Source organism: Lepidochelys olivacea (assembly GCF_965140295.1).
Source record: "Lepidochelys olivacea isolate rLepOli2 genome assembly, chromosome: 6".
Classification (NCBI taxonomy): Eukaryota; Metazoa; Chordata; order Testudines; family Cheloniidae; genus Lepidochelys; species Lepidochelys olivacea.
In genome coordinates this window covers 65,411,466-65,430,486 of record NC_140416.1, presented here as the reverse complement: position 1 = coordinate 65,430,486, position 19,021 = coordinate 65,411,466, and the positions used below count along the sequence as shown (strand labels likewise).

At 43.6% G+C, this 19,021-nt stretch overlaps 1 protein-coding gene across 1 annotated transcript in view; it reads left to right on the top strand.

Moving 5' to 3' along the window:
• The window catches only part of STARD9 (StAR related lipid transfer domain containing 9), a 199,718-nt gene that overhangs the window by 68,453 nt on the left and 112,244 nt on the right, over nt 1–19,021 (top strand). Inside the window, exons 4-7 of the mRNA XM_084631449.1 lie at nt 11,387–11,503; nt 13,818–13,850; nt 13,948–14,009; nt 14,705–14,817. Coding sequence (XP_084487575.1) covers nt 11,387–11,503; nt 13,818–13,850; nt 13,948–14,009; nt 14,705–14,817 — 325 coding nt within the window. The remainder of the gene's footprint in view (nt 1–11,386; nt 11,504–13,817; nt 13,851–13,947; nt 14,010–14,704; nt 14,818–19,021) is intronic.

Genomic DNA, 19,021 nt, shown 5'->3' with positions numbered 1-19,021 from the left:
AGGGGGTAAGCTGGTGGGAAAGGAGGTAAGAACATAAGCCAAAAGGGGGAAAAGATGGAAGGACAGAAAGGAATACAATGAATAAGAGTGGGCAATGATGGTTGTGGGTAGGACACTGGGAAGGTATGCATGGTGCCTGACATGACGTAGAGTATACAGGTCCCAGAATATTAGAGAGAGAGAAGGTGGATGAGGTAATACCTTTTATTGGACCAGCTTCTGTTGGTGAGAGAAACAAGCGTTTGAGCTTACTGTAACCTCAAAAGCTTGTCTCTCTCACCAACAGAAGGTTTGTCCAATAAAATATATTACCTCATTCATCTTGTCCTATGATGTACAGTATAAGATGAAAATCCAAAGCATTAATTAGATTCTGCCCCAACAGTCAGCTGTGAGTGCTGCCCAAAACACAAATTTTACATTCCCCCGCAAAAAAAGAATGTTGACTAATAAGGCTCTATTTTTGTAGTGATCCACGCTTCAACACATTAGTTAACGTTTTTATATAGTACCATAAGCGTGCTTGGTGCTTTTCATAACAAAGACACAGTCCTTGTGCTGACTTACCTACCATCTTAACAGTATAATTCATATAGTTTGTAAAGAAATGTAGTTTTTGCAAGTAAGAAGAACAGTGGCTTAGACACTTAGGGTACTGAATCACCCCAGTTAACACTCTCATCTTGAGGGCCCACGTGTCTGCAGGTCTAGGGGGAGAGAGAGAGGTTCTGGTTTCTGGTAGGTAGGGCTAGCTTGGGACTCTTGGAAGGAACTAGGCCCATCCAGTTGGCACCAATTTCTCCTTCCATCTCAACTTGTGGCCCTGACATGACCCAACCTCCAAGACCAGGAACTAGCAGAGGGAAGGTATTGGGATCTGAAACTGGGAAGGAACCACGTGAAGGCAGCAGATTCTCCAGGCACAGATACAAGCACAGAGGTTTGTGTGGAATAAGCTTGAGTGTGAGTTTAAAGCGCAATAGCTATTTGACCCTAACTACCCATGTGGACACTTTTATGCTGCACTAAAAGTATCTTTGTGTGCTTTAGCTTAGTTCACTTTCTGACTGCTTGGGAGGCATGATCTGTTGTTCAGTGGGAGGTCGTATAAAGGTTAAGTTGGTGGGAGAGGACTTGTTCAGAAAAGGGAAAGAACAATGAAGGGTGGAGAAATAGGGGTCTTGCTGTGAAGGGAGGAGGGGAGAGAGAGACAAGATTATTCTTTCTAAATGCTGTGAGAAACAGTGCAAATTAAAAATTCAATCCACACTCTTGAGTGACGTAGTTATACCGACCTAACTCCTATATGATCTAACAGAAGGGCTTCTCCCATCAACATAGCTACAGACTCTTGGGGGGAGAGAGTACCTACACCCACGGGGAAGCTTTCCTGTGGATGCAGGTAGCATCTTCACTGAAGTGCTATAGTGGTGCAGCTGTGCTGCTACACGGTTGTAAGTATAAACAAACCATTAGTTAAACTGATGCAAATCCCTAATGTAAACACACTTAGCCCTGGTCTACACTAGGAGTTTAGGTCGAATTTAGCAGCATTAAATCAATGTAAACCTGCACCCGTCCACACGATGAAGCCCTTTTTTTCGACTAAAAGGGCTCTTAAAATCGATTTCTTTATTCCACCCCTGACAAGTGGATTAGCGCTTAAATCGGCCTTGCCGGGTCGAATTTGGGGTACTGTGGACACAATTGGACGGTATTGGCCTCTGGGAGCTATCCCAGAGTGCTCCATGGTGACCGCTCTGGACAGCACTCTCAACTCAGATGCACTGGCCAGGTAGACCGGAAAAGAACTGCGAACTTTTGAATCTCATTTCCTGTTTGGCCAGCTTGGCAAGCTGCTGGTGGCCATGCAGAGCTCATCAGCAGAGGTGACCATGATGGAGTCCCAGAATCGCAAAAGAGCTCCAGCATGGACCGAACGGGAGATACGGGATCTGATCGCTGTATGGGGAGAGGAATCTGTGCTATCAGAACTCCGTTCCAGTTTTCGAAATGCCAGAACCTTTGTGAAAATCTCCCAGGGCATGAAGGACAGAGGCCATAACAGGGACCCGAAGCAGTGCCGTGTGAAACTGAAGGAGCTGAGGCAAGCCTACCAGACAACCAGAGAGGCGAACGGCCGCTCCGGGTCAGAGCCCCAAACATGCCTCTTCTATGATGAGCTGCATGCCATTTTACGGGGGTTCAGCCACCACTACCCCAGCCGTGTTGTTTGACTCCTTCAATGGAGATGGAGGCAACATGGAAGCAGGTTTTGGGGACGAAGAAGATAGCTCCCAGCAAGTAAGCGGAGAAACCAGTTTTCCCGACAGCCAGGAACTGTTTCTCACCCTGGACCTGGAGCCAGTACCCCCCGAACCCACCCAAGGCTGCCTCCTGGACCCAGCAGGCGGAGAAGGGACCTCCGGTGAGTGTACCTTTTAAAATACTATACATGGTTTAAAAGCCAGCATGTGAGGATTAATTTGCCCTGGCATTTGCGACTCTCCTGGATGTACTCCCAAAGCCTTTGCAAAAGGTTTCTGGGGAGGGCAGCCTTATTGCGTCCTCCATGGTAGGACACTTTACCACTCCAGGCCAGTAACACGTACTTGGGAATCATTGTACAACAAAGCATTGCAGTGTATGTTTGCTGGTGTTCAAACAACGTCCGTTCTTTATCTCTCTGTGTTATCCTCAGGAGAGTGAGATATCATTCATGGTCACCTGGTTGAAATAGGGTGCTTTTCTTCAGGGGACACTCAGAGGTGCCCGTTCCTGCTGGGCTGTTTGCCTGTGGCTGAACAGAAATGTTCCCCTCTGTTAGCCACGGGGAGGGGGGCGGGTTGAGGGGGGGTAGCCACACGGTGGGGGGAGGCAAAATGCGACCTTGTAATGAAAGCGCATGTGCTATGTATGTAATGTTAACAGCAAGGTTTACCCTGAAAGAGTGTAGCCACTGTTTTATAAAATGTGTCTTTTTAAATACCCTTTTTTTTCTCCACCAGCTGCATGTGTTTCAATGATCACAGGATCTTTTCCTTCCCAGAGGCTAGTGAAGATTAGAAAGGAAAAAAAAAAACATTCGTGATGAAATGTTCTCTGAGCTCATGCTGTCCTCCCACACTGACAGAGCACAGACGAATGCGTGGAGGCAAATAATGTCAGAGTGCAGGAAAGCACAAAATGACCGGGAGGAGAGGTGGAGGGCTGAAGACAGGGCTAAAGCTCAAATGTGGCGGCAGCGTGATGAGAGGAGGCAGGATTCAATGCTGAGGCTGCTGGAGGATCAAACCAGTATGCTCCAGTGTATGGTTGAGCTGCAGAAAAGGCAGCTGGAGCACAGACTCCCACTACAGCCCCTGTGTAACCAACCGCCCTCCTCCCCAAGTTCCATAGCCTCCTCACCCAGACGCCCAAGAACGCGGTGGGGGGGCCTCCGGCCAACCAGCCACTCCACCACAGAGGATTGCCCAAAAAACAGAAGGCTGGCATTCAATAAATTTTAAAGTTGTAAACTTTTAAAGTGCTGTGTGGCATTTTCCTTCCCTCCTCCACCACCCCTCCTGGGCTACCTTGGTAGTCATCCCCCTATTTGTGTGATGAATGAATAAAGAATGCATGAATGTGAAGCAACAATGACTTTATTGCCTCTGCAAGCGGTGATCGAAGGGAGGAGGGGAGGGTGGTTAGCTTACAGGGAAGTAGAGTGAACCAAGGGGCTGGGGGTTTCATCAAGGAAAAACAAAGAGAACTTTCACACCATAGCCTGTCCAGTCATGAAACTGGTTTTCAAAGCTTCTCTGATGCGTACCGCGCCCTCCTGTGTTCTTCTAACTGCCCTGGTGTCTGGCTGCGGGTAACCAGCAGCCAGGCGATTTGCCTCAACCTCCCACCCCGCCATAAACGTCTCTCCCTTACTCTCACAGATATTGTGGAGCGCACAGCAAGCAGTAATAACAGTGGGAATATTGGTTTCGCTGAGGTCTAAGCGAGTCAGTAAACTGCGCCAGCGCGCCTTTAAACATCCAAATACACATTCTACCACCATTCTGCACTTGCTCAGCCTGTAGTTGAACAGCTCCTGACTACTGTCCAGGCTCCCTGTGAACGGCTTCATGAGCCATGGCATTAAGGGGTAGGCTGGGTCCCCAAGGATAACTATAGGCATTTCAACATCCCCAACAGTTGGGGGCTGGGAATAAAGTCCCTTCCTGCAGCTTTTGAAACAGACCAGAGTTCCTGAAGATGCGAGCGTCATGTACCTTTCCCGGCCATCCCACGTTGATGTTGGTGAAACGTCCCTTGTGATCCACCAGAGCTTGCAGCACTATTGAAAAGTACCCCTTGCGGTTTATGTACTTGGCAGCTTGGTGCTCTGGTGCCAAGATAGGGATATGGATTCCGTCTGTGGCCCCACCACAGTTAGGGAATCCCATTTCAGCAAAGCCATCCACTATGACCTGCACATTTCCCAGGGTCACTACCCTTGATATCAGCAGATCTTTGATTGTGTGGGTTACTTGCATCACAGCAGCCCCCACAGTAGATTTGCCCACTCCAAATTGATTCCCAACTGACCGGTAGCTGTCTGGCGTTGCAAGCTTCCACAGAGCTATCGCCACTCGCTTCTCAACTGTGAGGGTTGCTCTCATCTTGGTATTCATGCGCTTCAGAGCAGGGGAAAGCAAGTCACAAAGTTCCATAAAAGTGCCCTTACGCAAGCGAAAGTTTCGCAGCCACTGGGATTCATCCCAGACCCACAACACTATGCGGTCCCACCAGTCTGTGCTTGTTTCCCGAGCCCAGAATCGGCGTTCCACAGCATGAACCTGCCCCATTAGCACCATGATGCATGCATTGGCAGGGCCCATGCTTTGAGAGAAATCTGTGTCCATGTCTTGATCGCTCACGTGACCGCGCTGACGTCGCCTCCTTGCCCGGTATCACTCTGCCAGGTTCTGGTGCTGCATATACTGCTGGATAATGGGTGTGGTGTTTAATGTGCTCCTAATTGCCAAAGTGAGCTGAGCGGCCTCCATGCTTGCCTTGGTATGGCGTCCGCACAGAAAAAAGGCGCGGAACGATTGTCTGCCATTGCTCTGATGGAGGGAGGGGTGACTGATGACATGGCTTACAGGGTTGGCTTACAGGGAATTAAAATCAACAAGGGGGTGGCTTTACATCAATGAGTATTTCAGGCAGGGCTTCACGGAGGGTTCCAATAAGAAATGGTGCACCTAAGTAATTGTTCTTATTGGAACAAGCAGGTTGGTCTGGCCTCTGATTGATACATGGCTAGATTTACCTCGCTGCACCTTCTCTGTGAGTTACTGCAGTGTGACCTAGAGGAAGGAGTTCCCTAGAGGGGGGAGGGGAGGAAGCAAATGAGTACAAAACAAATCTGGTCTATTTCTTGTTTTGATCCACGCCATCTATCTTTTACATCTTTGGCTGGCAGTAGACGGTGCAGAAGGACTGCAAGCCATCCACATCTCATGGCTGCTCGGCAGAAGATGGTGCAGTAGGACTGCTAGCCATCCTCATCTCTTGCCTGCCTGGCAGAAGATGATACAGTAGGACTGCTAGCAATCCGTATTGCCTGCCTGCTCACCATAAGATGGTTTAATTGGACTTACTGCAGGACTAAAGAGAATGACCTGGTCAAGTCACTTCTAATGTAGTCCCTGCGCCCATGTCTGCCCAGGTGCTCCTGGCCGACGTGGCCAGGAGCACCTCGGACATGATGATGACGGCTATCAGTCCTACTGCACCGTCTGCTGCCACAAGGCAAGGGGTTGCTGCTGCTGTGTAGCAATGCAGTACCATGTCTGCCAGCACCCAGGAGACGGTTACGTGAGCAGGCTCCATGCTTGCCGTGGTATGGCGTCTGCACAGGTAACTCAAGAAAAAAAGGAGCGAAATGATTGTCTGCTGCTGCTTTCACGGAGGGAGGGAGGGAGGGAAGGGGGACCTGACTATATGTACCCAGAACCACCCGCAACAATGTTTTAGCCCCACCAGGCATTGGAATCTCAACCCAGAATTCCAATGGACAGCGGAGACTTCAGGAACTGTGGGTTAGCTACCCACAGTGCAACACTCCGGAAGTTGACGCTTGCCTCACTGCTGTGGAAGCAGTCCGCCGAGTTAATGCACTTAATGCGCTTAGAGCATTTTCTGTGGGGACACACACACTCGTATATATAAAAACAATTTCTAAAAAACCGACTTCTATAAATTCGACCTAATTTCATAGCGTAGACATACCCTCATAGTGCTTAAACAAGGTTTAAATAGATTTAAGCCACAATGATATAGCTTTCCAGCATAGACAAGGACTATTACTTATAACTGTCTCTCACAGCAGGTGGTTAATGAAGCTCTGTGGCTCTGTTTCTGGTTGTATGCTAAGTTAACAGTTAAGAAGACTAGTGCCTGCTTTAAGCCTTCGTATGTAATATAGTTTGTGCGCGTTAGGTTGTCCTTGTGTTTTCTTAAGGGCTGCATAACTCCTGTTGCAGTCTTACTTCCTGTTTCTTGGGAACAGTACAACTTCAGACATAAGCTTTCATAGTGTGGATCACAAGATTTACCTGGTATGCAAATACTTAAAGGCTCACCCTGTTTTGTACACTCGAATAGGGCATGGAGGCTTTTGAGATGTTTAGATAATCAATTGTTATGCCAGTCAGTAAAACATCAACAACTCTTACTTCAGCTTTCAATCTTCAGATTTTGACAGGGCCTTGACATTGCTGTAGAAGCAGCACATTCAACCCCTAGGAAGGAGAATATCATTTTTGACCAACACTTTGAGGTCAGCGTAGAGTGAGCTCTTCCCCAGGTCATGTTCACCATTCCTTGTTTGGAAAGACAAATTTCCCCTGAGCTCGACCTCAAAATGGGGGTGGGCAAGAGCAGATACATAAGACGAAAAAGGTGTGTGTGGGGGGGAATCCCAGAAGATCTCTGTTCTTTTACCCCTCAACAAAAAAACAAACCAGATCCATATTTCCATTAGCAAGGATATGGAGGATTGCTAAATGTGATGGGCAAGAGTGGAAATGGGGTGTGCTTCCCCAATACTTTAACCCTTGGTCAGTGTATAACTTTAGTACAAAGAGTTAAACACATTTTGACCTTGAGATTGATCTATAGGCCCTGTCACATCAAGGAGCCCTCATTAATTTTCTACCATGATGACTCAGTCCAAGAATCACAAATATAATGGTTTGACTTGTGATTATGAATATTCAGATGTTTTTCCAAATAATTGTAACTTTTTAGGGAAAAAAATGGCCTAATTTGTATTGTGCTGATGTAATGAGTCTACAAACACAGGGCCAAATTCTTCCTTCAGTGCTCCACAGAAATAATGGGATTACAACAGAGCATCTTAGAGGAGAATTTGGTTTACAGACTTTTTTAGTCAGTGTGTTTAATAAATAGCCTGCCTGAGATTGATCACTGTGCTCTAAAGTAGAGGTAGCTAATAGTAAATCAAACGTTCTATCCTGCCTTGATCCCAGATCAGTTACTTCCAAGTGCTTCTTTAATTCGAACACTGTTGGAACTGTTGCTGAGCAATTAGACCTAAATACAGTGATTCTCAGTACAGAAAACACTCTGGTGAAATCCAGAACTAGTTTAGAACACAATAGGGATACATTTCGGATTGACCATTTTCTAAGGTGCAACAGCACTGTGGTTAAAGAAACAAAAACATGTCACAGTTGCCAAAGCACAGCAGCACCACCAGTCAGCAACTATTGCTATGTCAGAGTTTTGGGAGACTTGAAGTACTTTTCTATTAGTAAACTTTTGTTCCCTGAAGCATGTACAGGGCTCAGTTCTGTATTCCTTACTCTTGAGTAGTCCCCTTAAAGTCCATAGAACTGACTGTGCTAGATAAGAACTGCAGGATCAGGCCTATATTCTGGTTTGATATTTATTCAATTATTTTTAAAAGAGCATTGCCTTTTCCATAGAAACCAATGAGTTAAATAAAAAACAGATGTTGAAACACTACTACAAAGCAACTTCCAAGAATACTCTAACCCCAAACTAAATCCCTCTCGTTATATTTTCCCACAGCTCAAAGAGGGCCTCATGGGCAAAATACTGCCTATGATCTTATTTTATATTTCATATTTGTATGTGATTACAAGGAGCACATTTTTGAAAAGCCTCGTGGTGTCTGAGTACTTTTAGGAGAGAACAGTGATACAAGAGAATAGTTTCCCAGTGCCCTGAGAGAATATGAATTTGTAACTGCATTCTGCTGGGCAGAAAGAGAATATATTTTTAATAGAGGGAAGGATAATAAATAATAACATTTATACATCAGAGTTTTTAAAGACATCAACCTAATACATTCTATGCCTGAATAATTTACAATCTTTATTTAATAATAAAAAAAGTGCAAGATAGGAGACAGGACAGCAGTACAAGAGTGGGTGAAATCCTGGCCTCAAGTCACTGGTGTGATGGGGCAAGGCCAAATGGCTATAGGAAAGTAGTGAGAAGCAGGTATGTTAGCCCCAAGCTAAATAAATCTCTGTTACCATGGTAACCAAATGGCAGTTGCTCCAGGTTAATCAAGACACCTGGGGCCAATTAAGATCCTTCCAGAAAGCAGTGGAGACAGGTTGATTGGGACACCTGAAGCCAATCAGGGGCTGGCTGAAACTAGTTAAAAGCCTCCCAGTTAGTCAGGTGGGGGGTATGTGTCAGGAGCTGTAGGATGAAGCCATGCTGCTGGAGAAACTGAACAGTACAAACCCTATCTGGCACAAGAAAGGAGGCCCTGAGGTAAGGGTGACGTAGATATTGAGGAAGTGGGGGCTGCTGTGGAGAAGTGGCCCAGGGAATCATACTCGTCCTGTTTCCAAAAAGTCAGCTACCAAGAGCTGCTACTATCAGGTTCCCTGGGCTGGAGCCTGGAGTAGAGGGTGGGCCAGGGCTCTCCCCTCTCCTTCCCTCTCCGACTAATCACTGAGACTGGGAGACAACAGAGACTCTGCGAGGGAGGATAGCTTCTCCTCCTCGGTCTTGTTGGCTTATGATGAAAATGGCTCAGTAGGCTGTGACCCTTGCCTCTAGAGAGAGAAGGACTACGTGGCGGGTCACAGTGAGCCTCTGAGGCTAGCATAATCTGCCAGGAAGTGCAGGACCCACTGAGACAAGGTCTGAGCTTTGTCACGCTGGGTAAAATGTCCATTGACTTCAGTGGCGCCAGGATTTCACCATCGAAGCATGAAGAAGACATGGAGCAGAGACTGGAAAAGGAGACTAAGGGAATGGAATATTGAACAAGAAAGGAAGGAAGAAAAAAATTAGGGCAGAGATTACAGAGGGCCTTGTAGGTGAGGATGAGGAGTTTGCATTTGATGTGGCAATGATTAAAAAAACATGCAGTTTCAGCCTATTGGGTGATGGCGACCTGTTCAGCATTGCTGTCTTGTCATTCATATTAAAGTGTCTGCCTGTGTTTTCACTGTGGTTGGTCAGTATATGTTGATAAATGTGTTATATATTATGAGGCAGGTCTGTCTTCCTATTTACATTGTACCATGTTTGAACCTTCCAGGATTTGTCATTCCTGACACAGAATACTTTTGTTAGACATGCTGCCACTGATCCACTAACAATGAACTGATATTTGACTTCTGGCTCAGATGGTTTATTATCAGAGAACACAAATAGCTAAGTTATCCTTGATTACTGAAATGTGTGAATAGTCTCAGCCTTCAGTGGAGTTGGAACTATATTGAATTTTCTGCTAAGAATTGGCACCTGTGGTTTGAACTGTAATATGACCTGCAAATTAAGGCTCAAGAGTTTATTTTTGTTAGCTCTGATTATTATTCTTGCTATTGGGGTAAATTTGTTTTGCCTACAGTATATTTGTTTTCTTTATCCACCATTGTTAAGTTTAATACATTTACCTGTCTGTGAAAGAAACAAAAGTTGGCTGAATCTTTTCAGCGAGTATGGTATGTAACTGTGTGTATATATACAGGTTAACTTTCTACATGAATAGAAAAGATTTTTGTACTTACAGTATTTTCTTTGAAAGACTTCAGCTGTACTGAGTTCATTTATCCTGTGCTGGAGGGCTTAGCAGTTGGCAGCCAGCACAGAGGGGACTCCATACCCCAGTGTACCCAGCAGAGGAGATGACCTCTCTTTACACTGCAGTGGAGTAGCGATTTGGTATGTTGGGGATGGGGTCAGTGGGTTTGGGCACAAAGCAGGAACTGAGCAGGAGGTAACATCTGCTACTTTCTGCCATGCCTAGCAGTAGCCAGCTTTTGGTCTTGTGGATTGTGATGCCCAACTCTTTTTTATTATTTATTATTTGTATTGCTGTAGCGCTTTGGAGCCCTAGTCATGATCCTGGACACCATTGTGTCAGGTGCTTCACAAACACAGCACAAAAAGACAGTCCCTGTCCCAAAAAGTGTGCAATCTAAGTATAAAACAAGAGACGACAGATTGGGGAAACAAGGAAAATTCAACCTTACCCAAAGAGCAGTTAACAATGGTTCACTGTCGCACTGGTAGGATGTAACTAGTTGGGTCCTGCAGGGATCTGTCCTGGGTCTGGTACTATTCCATATTTTTACTAATGACTTTGATAGTGGAGTGGAGAGTGTAATTGTAAAATTTGCGGATGACGTCAAGCTAGGAGCTGTTGCAAGCACTTTGGAGGACAGGATTAGAATTCAAAATGATCGTGACAAATTGGTCTGAAACGAGAGACAAAATTCAGTAAAGACAAGTGCAAAGTACTACACTTAGGAAGGAAGAATCAAATGCACAGTTCCAAACTGTTTTGGTGGTAATACTGCAGAAAAGGATCTGAGGTTATAGTGGATCACAATTTGAATGCGTCAATGTGACACAGTTGCGAAAAAGGCTAATATTCTGGGGTATATTAACAGGAGTGTCATATGTAGGACACGGGATGTAATTGTCCCGCTCTGCTTGTCACTGGTGAGGCCTCGGCTGGAGTATTGTATCCAGTTTTGGGCACCACACTTTAAGAAAGATGTGGGCAAATTGGAGAGAATCCAGAGGAGAGCAACAAAAATGTTTAGAAAACATTTAGAAAACCTAAAAGAAAAAGGAAAAATAAGTGGGCATGTTTAGTCTTGAGAAAAGGAAACTAAGGGGGGGCCTGGTTACAGTCTACCTTTTTTTATCTTGTCCAATTTCCACATGTTTGTTAGTCCCATGAAATATGTCAGTAGGCAAATGGAATGGAACTTCTTATCATTTAGACTTGAGAAAAATAGACTGAGTGATGTTTGAATGGCAGTGAGTGTTTCCAAGGAGGGGATGACTCACTGAGTGCATTTTTTTCTTTTGACCATTCCAGGTTTTCCAGGACCTCGGCACATCAGTGCTATCTGGTGCTTTTAAGGGGTATAATATCTGTCTTTTTGCATATGGACAGACGGGTTCAGGAAAAACGTACACAATGATGGGAACTCCAGTGAGTCATGGTCTTCATTACACTCTTTTTTTTTTTTTTTATCTGTTTATTAAATTGAAGTTCATGATTAAGATCCCAATTAAGCAAAATGTTTAAGCATGTTTTACTTGGAATTACTTGTGCTTAAAATTAAGCACATGCTTAAGTACAAAGCTAAATAATGTAGCAGAAGCTAAAACCATAAAAATATGGTATAATTATATTATATGGTATGTTGGGGTATATATAAAAATATGATATAATTCCTTTCGTAGACTGTGCTGTTTGTTTGTTGCATGTGTGTGGTTTATCATTTAGTCTAAAGAAAACAAGTTTTCTACCATGAACACTTAGAGTTCTTCGTAGCAGCCAGCCTGTGCATCTACAAAATATTTTAATGTCACTTTCTTTGATAATCAGACAACCGTGTTGAAGTTAAATTACTTTTGCTAATTAATATTTGGAATAATTATTTGTGCCATCTTTGCTGCATTTTTATGAGAAGACTTTGCTGTCCATTAGGGAACAGTCTGAGATGACCATATTTGCTTCATTTCCAATTACTAAATGAATTTGAAGGAAGCTTTGGGGGTGAAACATTAGCATATGCTCCTCAAAGCCACTCAATTCTAAGATATTTGAGTTATGGGGCCCCACTTAGTGTGCCTTTATGTGTTAAAGCACCCAAACCATTGGGTCCAGTGGAAGGGTTACTGGCTTTGCTGATCCAGAGGGAAAGGTAGTTGATCTCTCTGAAAACCTATATAAATTGAAGGGGAGTAAATTGTTTCTAAAGCGGTGTTTCTCAACCTATTTACCATTGTGGGCTGCATATGTGTTAAGTGGGTTGCATCCAATACTACCTGTATGGCCCTGAGGGTGTCACGTGGGCCACAGCTCTGTGCTGAATGGGCAGCAGGTTGAGAACCACTGCAAAAGAGAGAACCATGTTTTAAGGGGACAGCAAGAGCAGGTCAGTACCTCCCACTCCCTGAGAGGATCACTGCTTCAGGTAAAGGGTAGGGGAGAGAGACACACTCTTCAAATAAAATTCTTTGAACCTATAAAAATGTTCAGGGTTGGTCTGAATTTTGGATACAGTTTCTATTTGGTTCTTATTTTTACTGAACTGGTTCTGCTGTTCCTGAATGACCGTATTAGCTTACTAAAGGCACCACCTGACAGGCAGCTGCAGGGAGATTTGCCCATCTGATACCTAAGGCCTGATTCTCTTCCATGTGAAGATTTGTGCGTCAGGAAGAATCCCACTTCGATCCGATATTTAATAATTTGCATTTATTGTAAAACACTATTAGCCTTGTTAATAGCTAGAAAATCAGCATGCTTGGTCTGTAGAGAACTTTCACATCCACAAAAATGCATTTATTTAGGGAAAGCTGTGTTTTCTGTAATTTGTTCTATTTCAAATATACCTTTTAAAAATCTTAGCATCCTACTGCAAAGAGATTCCTAGTGGGAGGGGCTGAGCCTGAAGGTAGCTCCAAGTCTTTACGTAAGCCATGTGCTGTAGCAAGTGGAGTCATCTTAGCCTTAAACTTTTCAGCAACCACTGCCTATTAAAAATGCCTTAAGATGACTTCCAGTGAGGATAAAATTGACCATTTCAGGTACAGCCACCATTCTACCAGAGTATATCGTCCCTTTAAGTCAGGGGTGGCCAACCTGAGCCTGAGAAGGAGCCAGAATTTACCAATGTACATTGCCAAAGAGCCACAGTAATACGTCAGCAGCCCCCCCATCAGCTCCCCCCTGCTCCCAGTGCCTCCCGCTCACCAGCAGCCCCGCCAATCAGCGCCTCCCTTCACCTCCCGATTAGCTGTTTCATGGCATGTAGGAGGCTCGGAGGGGGAGAAGCGAGGGCATAGCAGGCTCAGGGGAAGGGGTGGAGTGGGGGCAGAGCCAGGGGTTGAGCAGTGAGCACCCTCCGGAAACATTGGAAAGTTGGTACCTGTAGCTCCAGGTCCAGAGTTGGTGCCTATACAAGGAGCCGCATATTAACAGAAGAGCCGCATGTGGCTCCGGAGCCACAGATGGGTCACCCCTGTTCTAAGTGATTATTTCTAGAGATGCTGCAACTGGAAAGCTATGAGTGGTCACACATCTAGCACTGAGAATGCTCCAGGGCAGATTGTGTTGTGATCTCCACAGTCACTACCAGTGTATCTCTCCATGTTTGAGTGGGAAGTTGCTGCTGGAATAGTTGGGCATTCCCCATAGCTTTGTTTATATTTACATTTATTAAAATGACTTCTGACAAGAGACACTGGGACTGTGATCATATCATATAATTGTTTTGTTTTTGTTTTATTTAAAGGCATCCATTGGGTTGACACCTCGTATATGTGAGGTATTTGTTTTATGAACTTGAAATTGTTTAAACTGTTTTTCATTTTCTTTTCTTTTTATTTTCTTAAGAAAAAAATGTAAACTTTTGGTTTGTGCAGGGCCTTTTTTCAAGGGAGTATGATTATTCAGAGCAGCCAGCATCTTGCAGAATAGAAGTCAGGTAGGAGTGTCTCATTATTTTTGGCCGTATGTTTCTAAATACTTTCAAATGTGTATTTCCATAGTCAAAGCATACAAATGTTATTTGATAAGTTTTATTTCTCTTTCTTAGTGCTGTCAATAATTTTGTTGGGGTAGGAAAATCTTGCAATTCAGTTTTCAATCCAAGTATAGTTCCTTGGATGCTGTGTGTTCACTGTTAGATCCCAAAGAATATGCATCTAAATAATAGTGGGTTAAGAGTCCACTTCTTGCTTGTTTAACTCTTCAAAATTTGGACCCTATATTGCATTCAGTTCTTATTCATAAACACCATTAACTTTGTGGAGTTTTGTGCTCTGAACAATTGAAGAGTTGGAAACAACATTAATTAAAAGTGCAGGCAATATACTGTGTTGGCAATGCAGATGATTTATTGTGTCAGCACTATTTCCAACCAGCCAGCAGCAGGGGACAGCTATTTTCTTTTTTCATGACAATTGATTACTTCTCAGCTCCTTTCCAAGTGTCTGTACGCACAACATGTAAGAAGACATAATGTGAAAGGTAATGAAGATGAATGCTTTAGTTTCTGATGTGGAATGTCTGTGCCAGGCTGCAGGTGCAAATTTTTATTGTCCAAGGAACAACTATCTTTTTTTTTTTTTTGTGAATAGTGGATGCCAGAAACGCAACATTTTATTTATTTTTCTTCAGTTTCCTTGAAATCTATAATGAGCGTGTCCGAGATTTGTTAAAGCAATCAAACCAGAAGAAACCTTATACGCTTCGGGTCCGAGAGCACCCTGAGACAGGTCCATATGTGCAAGGTGAGAGTGAGTTTCTGCATGGGTTATAGATGAATGCCTATGTGCCTACTATGAATGTTCACTTACATTCCTAACCTGATCTTTATTATTTCCACTCTTTCCAGTTATTAAACAGCCGGCATGAAATATGTAATTTGAGGAACTCAAAATCCTCCCAGCAAAAACATATAGCAGAACATGGAATCTAATTCTTAATATTTGGAGAGACTGAAATTCTAGAGCAGGGGTGGGCCAACTTTTTGGCCTGAGGGCCACATCTAGGTATGGAAATTGTATAGTGGGCCATGAATGCTCATGAAATTGGGGGTTGGGGTGCAGGAGGGGTGAGGGCTCCGGCTGGGCATGTGGTGGGGCCAGAAATGAGGAGTTCAGAGTGCGGGAGAGGGCTCTGGGCTGGGGCACGGGGTTGGGGGTGCAGGAGGGTGCTCTGGGTGGGACCAAGTGGTTCGGAGGGCAGGAGTGGGTTGGCGTGAAGGAGGGGGTCGGGGTGCAGGCTCTGGGTGGTGCTTACCTCAAGCACTTCCCAGAAGCAGTGGCATGTCCCCCCTCTGGCACCCTCGTGGAGGTGTGGCCAGGCGGCTCTGCACGCTTTCCTGTCCACAGATGTCGCCCCTGCAGCTCCCATTGGCCAGAACCATGGCCAATGGGAGCTGCAGGGGCAACACCTGTGGACAGGGAAGCGTGCAGAGTCGCCTGGCCACACCTCCACGAGGGTGCCAGAGGGGGGACATGCCACTGCTTCTGGGAGCTGTGTAGAGCGGGGAAGCTCCCGACCCCACTCCCTAGTGGAAAGTTGAGTGCCAGATTAAAACATCTGGAGGCCCGGATGCGGCCCTGGGCTGTAGTTTGTCCATCCCTGTTCTAGAGGAAGGACTCATTTTGTGTGTGTAGTGAATGTGTTAAATAAAAATATAGAGTATAAGATTTGCTGTATTGGTTCAGGCCATTGATCTATGTAGCCTGATAATCTGCCTCCAACAGTGGCTACAATGAATGTTTCATGAGAATGTAAAACCATACTGCTAATACTAGGAAGAAATCTCTTTCCTACTAAGCATAGCAGAAAATGGGAGTAACCCCTTTCCTCAAACTAAAATGGTTGTTTAGTTGATAGCAGTTTGCCTGTAAATCCTCAGAAGCTTCAGATTCATGTCAGAAACTTTTTGTGAAACAATGTACTTGTTTCCATTGGAATTACTAGGTTACAGATTTCTAATCTGCTGATTTTCACATGCATGTTTGCTGTAGTTATAAAGACATTGTAATGCAGTTTTATATTAAGTTTCCAAACTTACATCTTTTTGTAAAATTGTTTCTTCCGTTCTGTTTTCCTCTTTTCAGTCTTTATCTTTTCTCTTACCTTCTTTTGCTTTTCCGGTTTTTCCTCTTCTGGTTTTTCTTTCTCTTCCCTTTTGCCTCTGCCCTATTGTCAGAAGTGTAATATTTTAAAGTAAACTGTTGGTGCTTAAATCGTTTGAGAGTGCATTATACTGAGTTTGCCCTCTGAAAAGTAACACGTTTGGTCAGTGATTGACAGAAAGTGGTTTCTACAGAATCAGCGCACTATAGGCAGTAGAAGTAACTAAGTGATCTTAAAACCGTATAAAATATATTAATGGTCAGGAATGGAAGAAGAGACCTTTCGAAACCGATGCAAATTATAAATATGGGTGGGTTTGTCTGGAAAGTAAATACACCCGTTTCCCTTTTAATGTGCAGCTAAACACGATGTCTACACAGTGGGCAGAACTCCAAATTGCTTCTGGAATTACTGACCGTGCCAAGTCTTGGCTATTGGCCAAGTGGATTGTAATATGTTTGACACCTAGGAAGTATTCCTTTAATGTGTAAAATGCACATAAGACAGAATTGTATTGGTTCTGTCATGTCAGATCAAATACTGCTTTTTAAAACATCTCCTTTCCTTTTGTAAGTTTCCTTTGTTCTCCTCTACCCCTTCTTCTGCTGTTTGCCGTTATCGTGTCACCTGACTTACGCAGGTTGGTGGGGGTTTTTTCTTTAGGAGAGGGAGGGAAAGGGAAATGGAAAATCAAGATAAATTCCGTGGCTGGATTTTTGAAAGAGCTGGATAATTTTAGAACTACTAACAACATTTGTAGTCAATTTAATTTGGCTTTGCAAGATATAATAATAGTACATAGCATTCTTCATCCAAGAATCTCAAAGTGCTTCACAAACATAAGTTAAGTCTCTCAACATCTCCGTGAAATATATAAATGGTATTCACAATTTACGGATAGTGAAACTGAAGAGAAGAGGTTGAGTGACTTGCCCAGGTTCATCCAGTGACAGAGCCAAGTAAAAGAAACATGAAATTCTGATGCCTAGTTTCCTGATAATCAGTATGTCCTGTAATATTGCTTTTATCACCTGATCATTGTTATCAGTTTCCATGTCTCAGAGAATAAACTGATTACCAGCAGAGCCAATAGGGAGATTTTACACACAAACCTCCTATACACGATTGGCCAGGTAGCATTCTGGTTATTTTAACTATGACTTTCTGTACCACCAGCATCCTACTAAATTCAGGATTGAAAAATAAATGAGTTGATGGTCTGATCCAGTATGGCAAACCTGTAATCCTTGGAAATCTAGGAGAAGCGTACACATTTGGCCTTCACTGTGGCCCTTTCTGTGTTCCTTCCCTGGCTCCCTCTCAACTGGGAACCTCATTACAGATCTTACCCAGAGCCTAGTTACTGTAGAGCCCGACCAGGAGCTGCTGCTTTTTCCTGATCGTTGCCCACATTGAGAAGAGTGCTTTAGACTGTTTCTTTCCCTGTTTGCTTTGCTGTCAGGCATACATCTCCAGTGGTTCCTAGGTGACAAATCCCAGAGTTCTCTTGATCTGGGAGGAAACCAGGTCATATCTGGGACATGAATGAATCTCTTAATGTCCCAGCTAACCCTGTGGTAGGAAGTTATGCAGTTGTTTCCCAGATAGTTCCTCATTAGATAAATCTATCCTTTGTCTTCTAGTTCTGATATTTTATATTTATTGTTGGTTCTTTAAATAAGAATTCAATACCCAGATGTTACCTAGAATATTGCTTGTAACTAGGATAGTGACTTTATAATGTTGCAGTTCTGTTGTTTCCCTTAAAATTTTCCCTTCCCTGAATTTTTGTTACCTTATACTATGAGAAAAGTATAATATAAACCCGTTAACAAAATCAGAAAGTGCCATTTCAGGTCACATGAGAAAATCCACATTGGGCACTCTATTAGCCCTACTCCTGCTATCTTTGTCCCATGACAAACCCATAAATTCCAATAAAAATCTCTGCAAGGAACTTGCAGCTCTGCTTATAATAAGTAACGTGATTCAAAATTTTAGAAAGAAATGGCTGGATGAGTTAAAAATGAAATAACTTCTTGTTTGAAGTGTCATGTGGTAGCATTACATTGCTGTTGTTGTACCACATAAATAGAATTGATACTGATGAATCAGTATCTTGGGGTATGTAGTCACATGACATAGTTCTTTATGTGTATACTACTGTGTGTTGTGTGTTTAACAACTATAACCATTTATGCCATATGTATTGCATTTGTGTGTATGGTTTGTTTGTTTTTGGGAGGTGGCATTATTTTGTTTTTTGGTAGGAGATTGATAGAGAAGCTGATCACATGGATTCCTGCAGAAGTGTGCTTGTTAGCTCACATGTCAGACGACGGGTGAGAGCGTTCAGACATTTTTCATGCTGCAGATCAGTACAAGTGGCTTGATTTTAAAGAACTTCTAACTCAGAAAATAAAGTGGTTTACACCTCTGTGGCTTAAGGGCTGCTTAGCAATTATTGGTTTCAGCAATATTCTGAGAGTTCAGTAATGTACAGTATGATCCTGTAGTCTTTCTATGTAAGCCCTTGCCCTTTGAAATCCACAGAAGTTTTGCATGTGGAGTCTCTTCAGGATCACACCCTAGGAATCCTGTTACTGATAGCTGGGTGGATATATTTTCTGAATTAGCCATATAATTATAGCCTGTAGTTGCATAGGAGGATGGTTTACTTTGCACCCCTCTACCAGACAATTTGCTGAATGGAACAAATGAGTATTGTTAAACTGATGAACACAGGCAAAGTTCAAAGATTTCCCATTATCTCACAGTACATTGCAGTATATGAAGACTTGCGTCTGTACTTGCGTTATACGTGTTACGTATGAGCTGTCACCA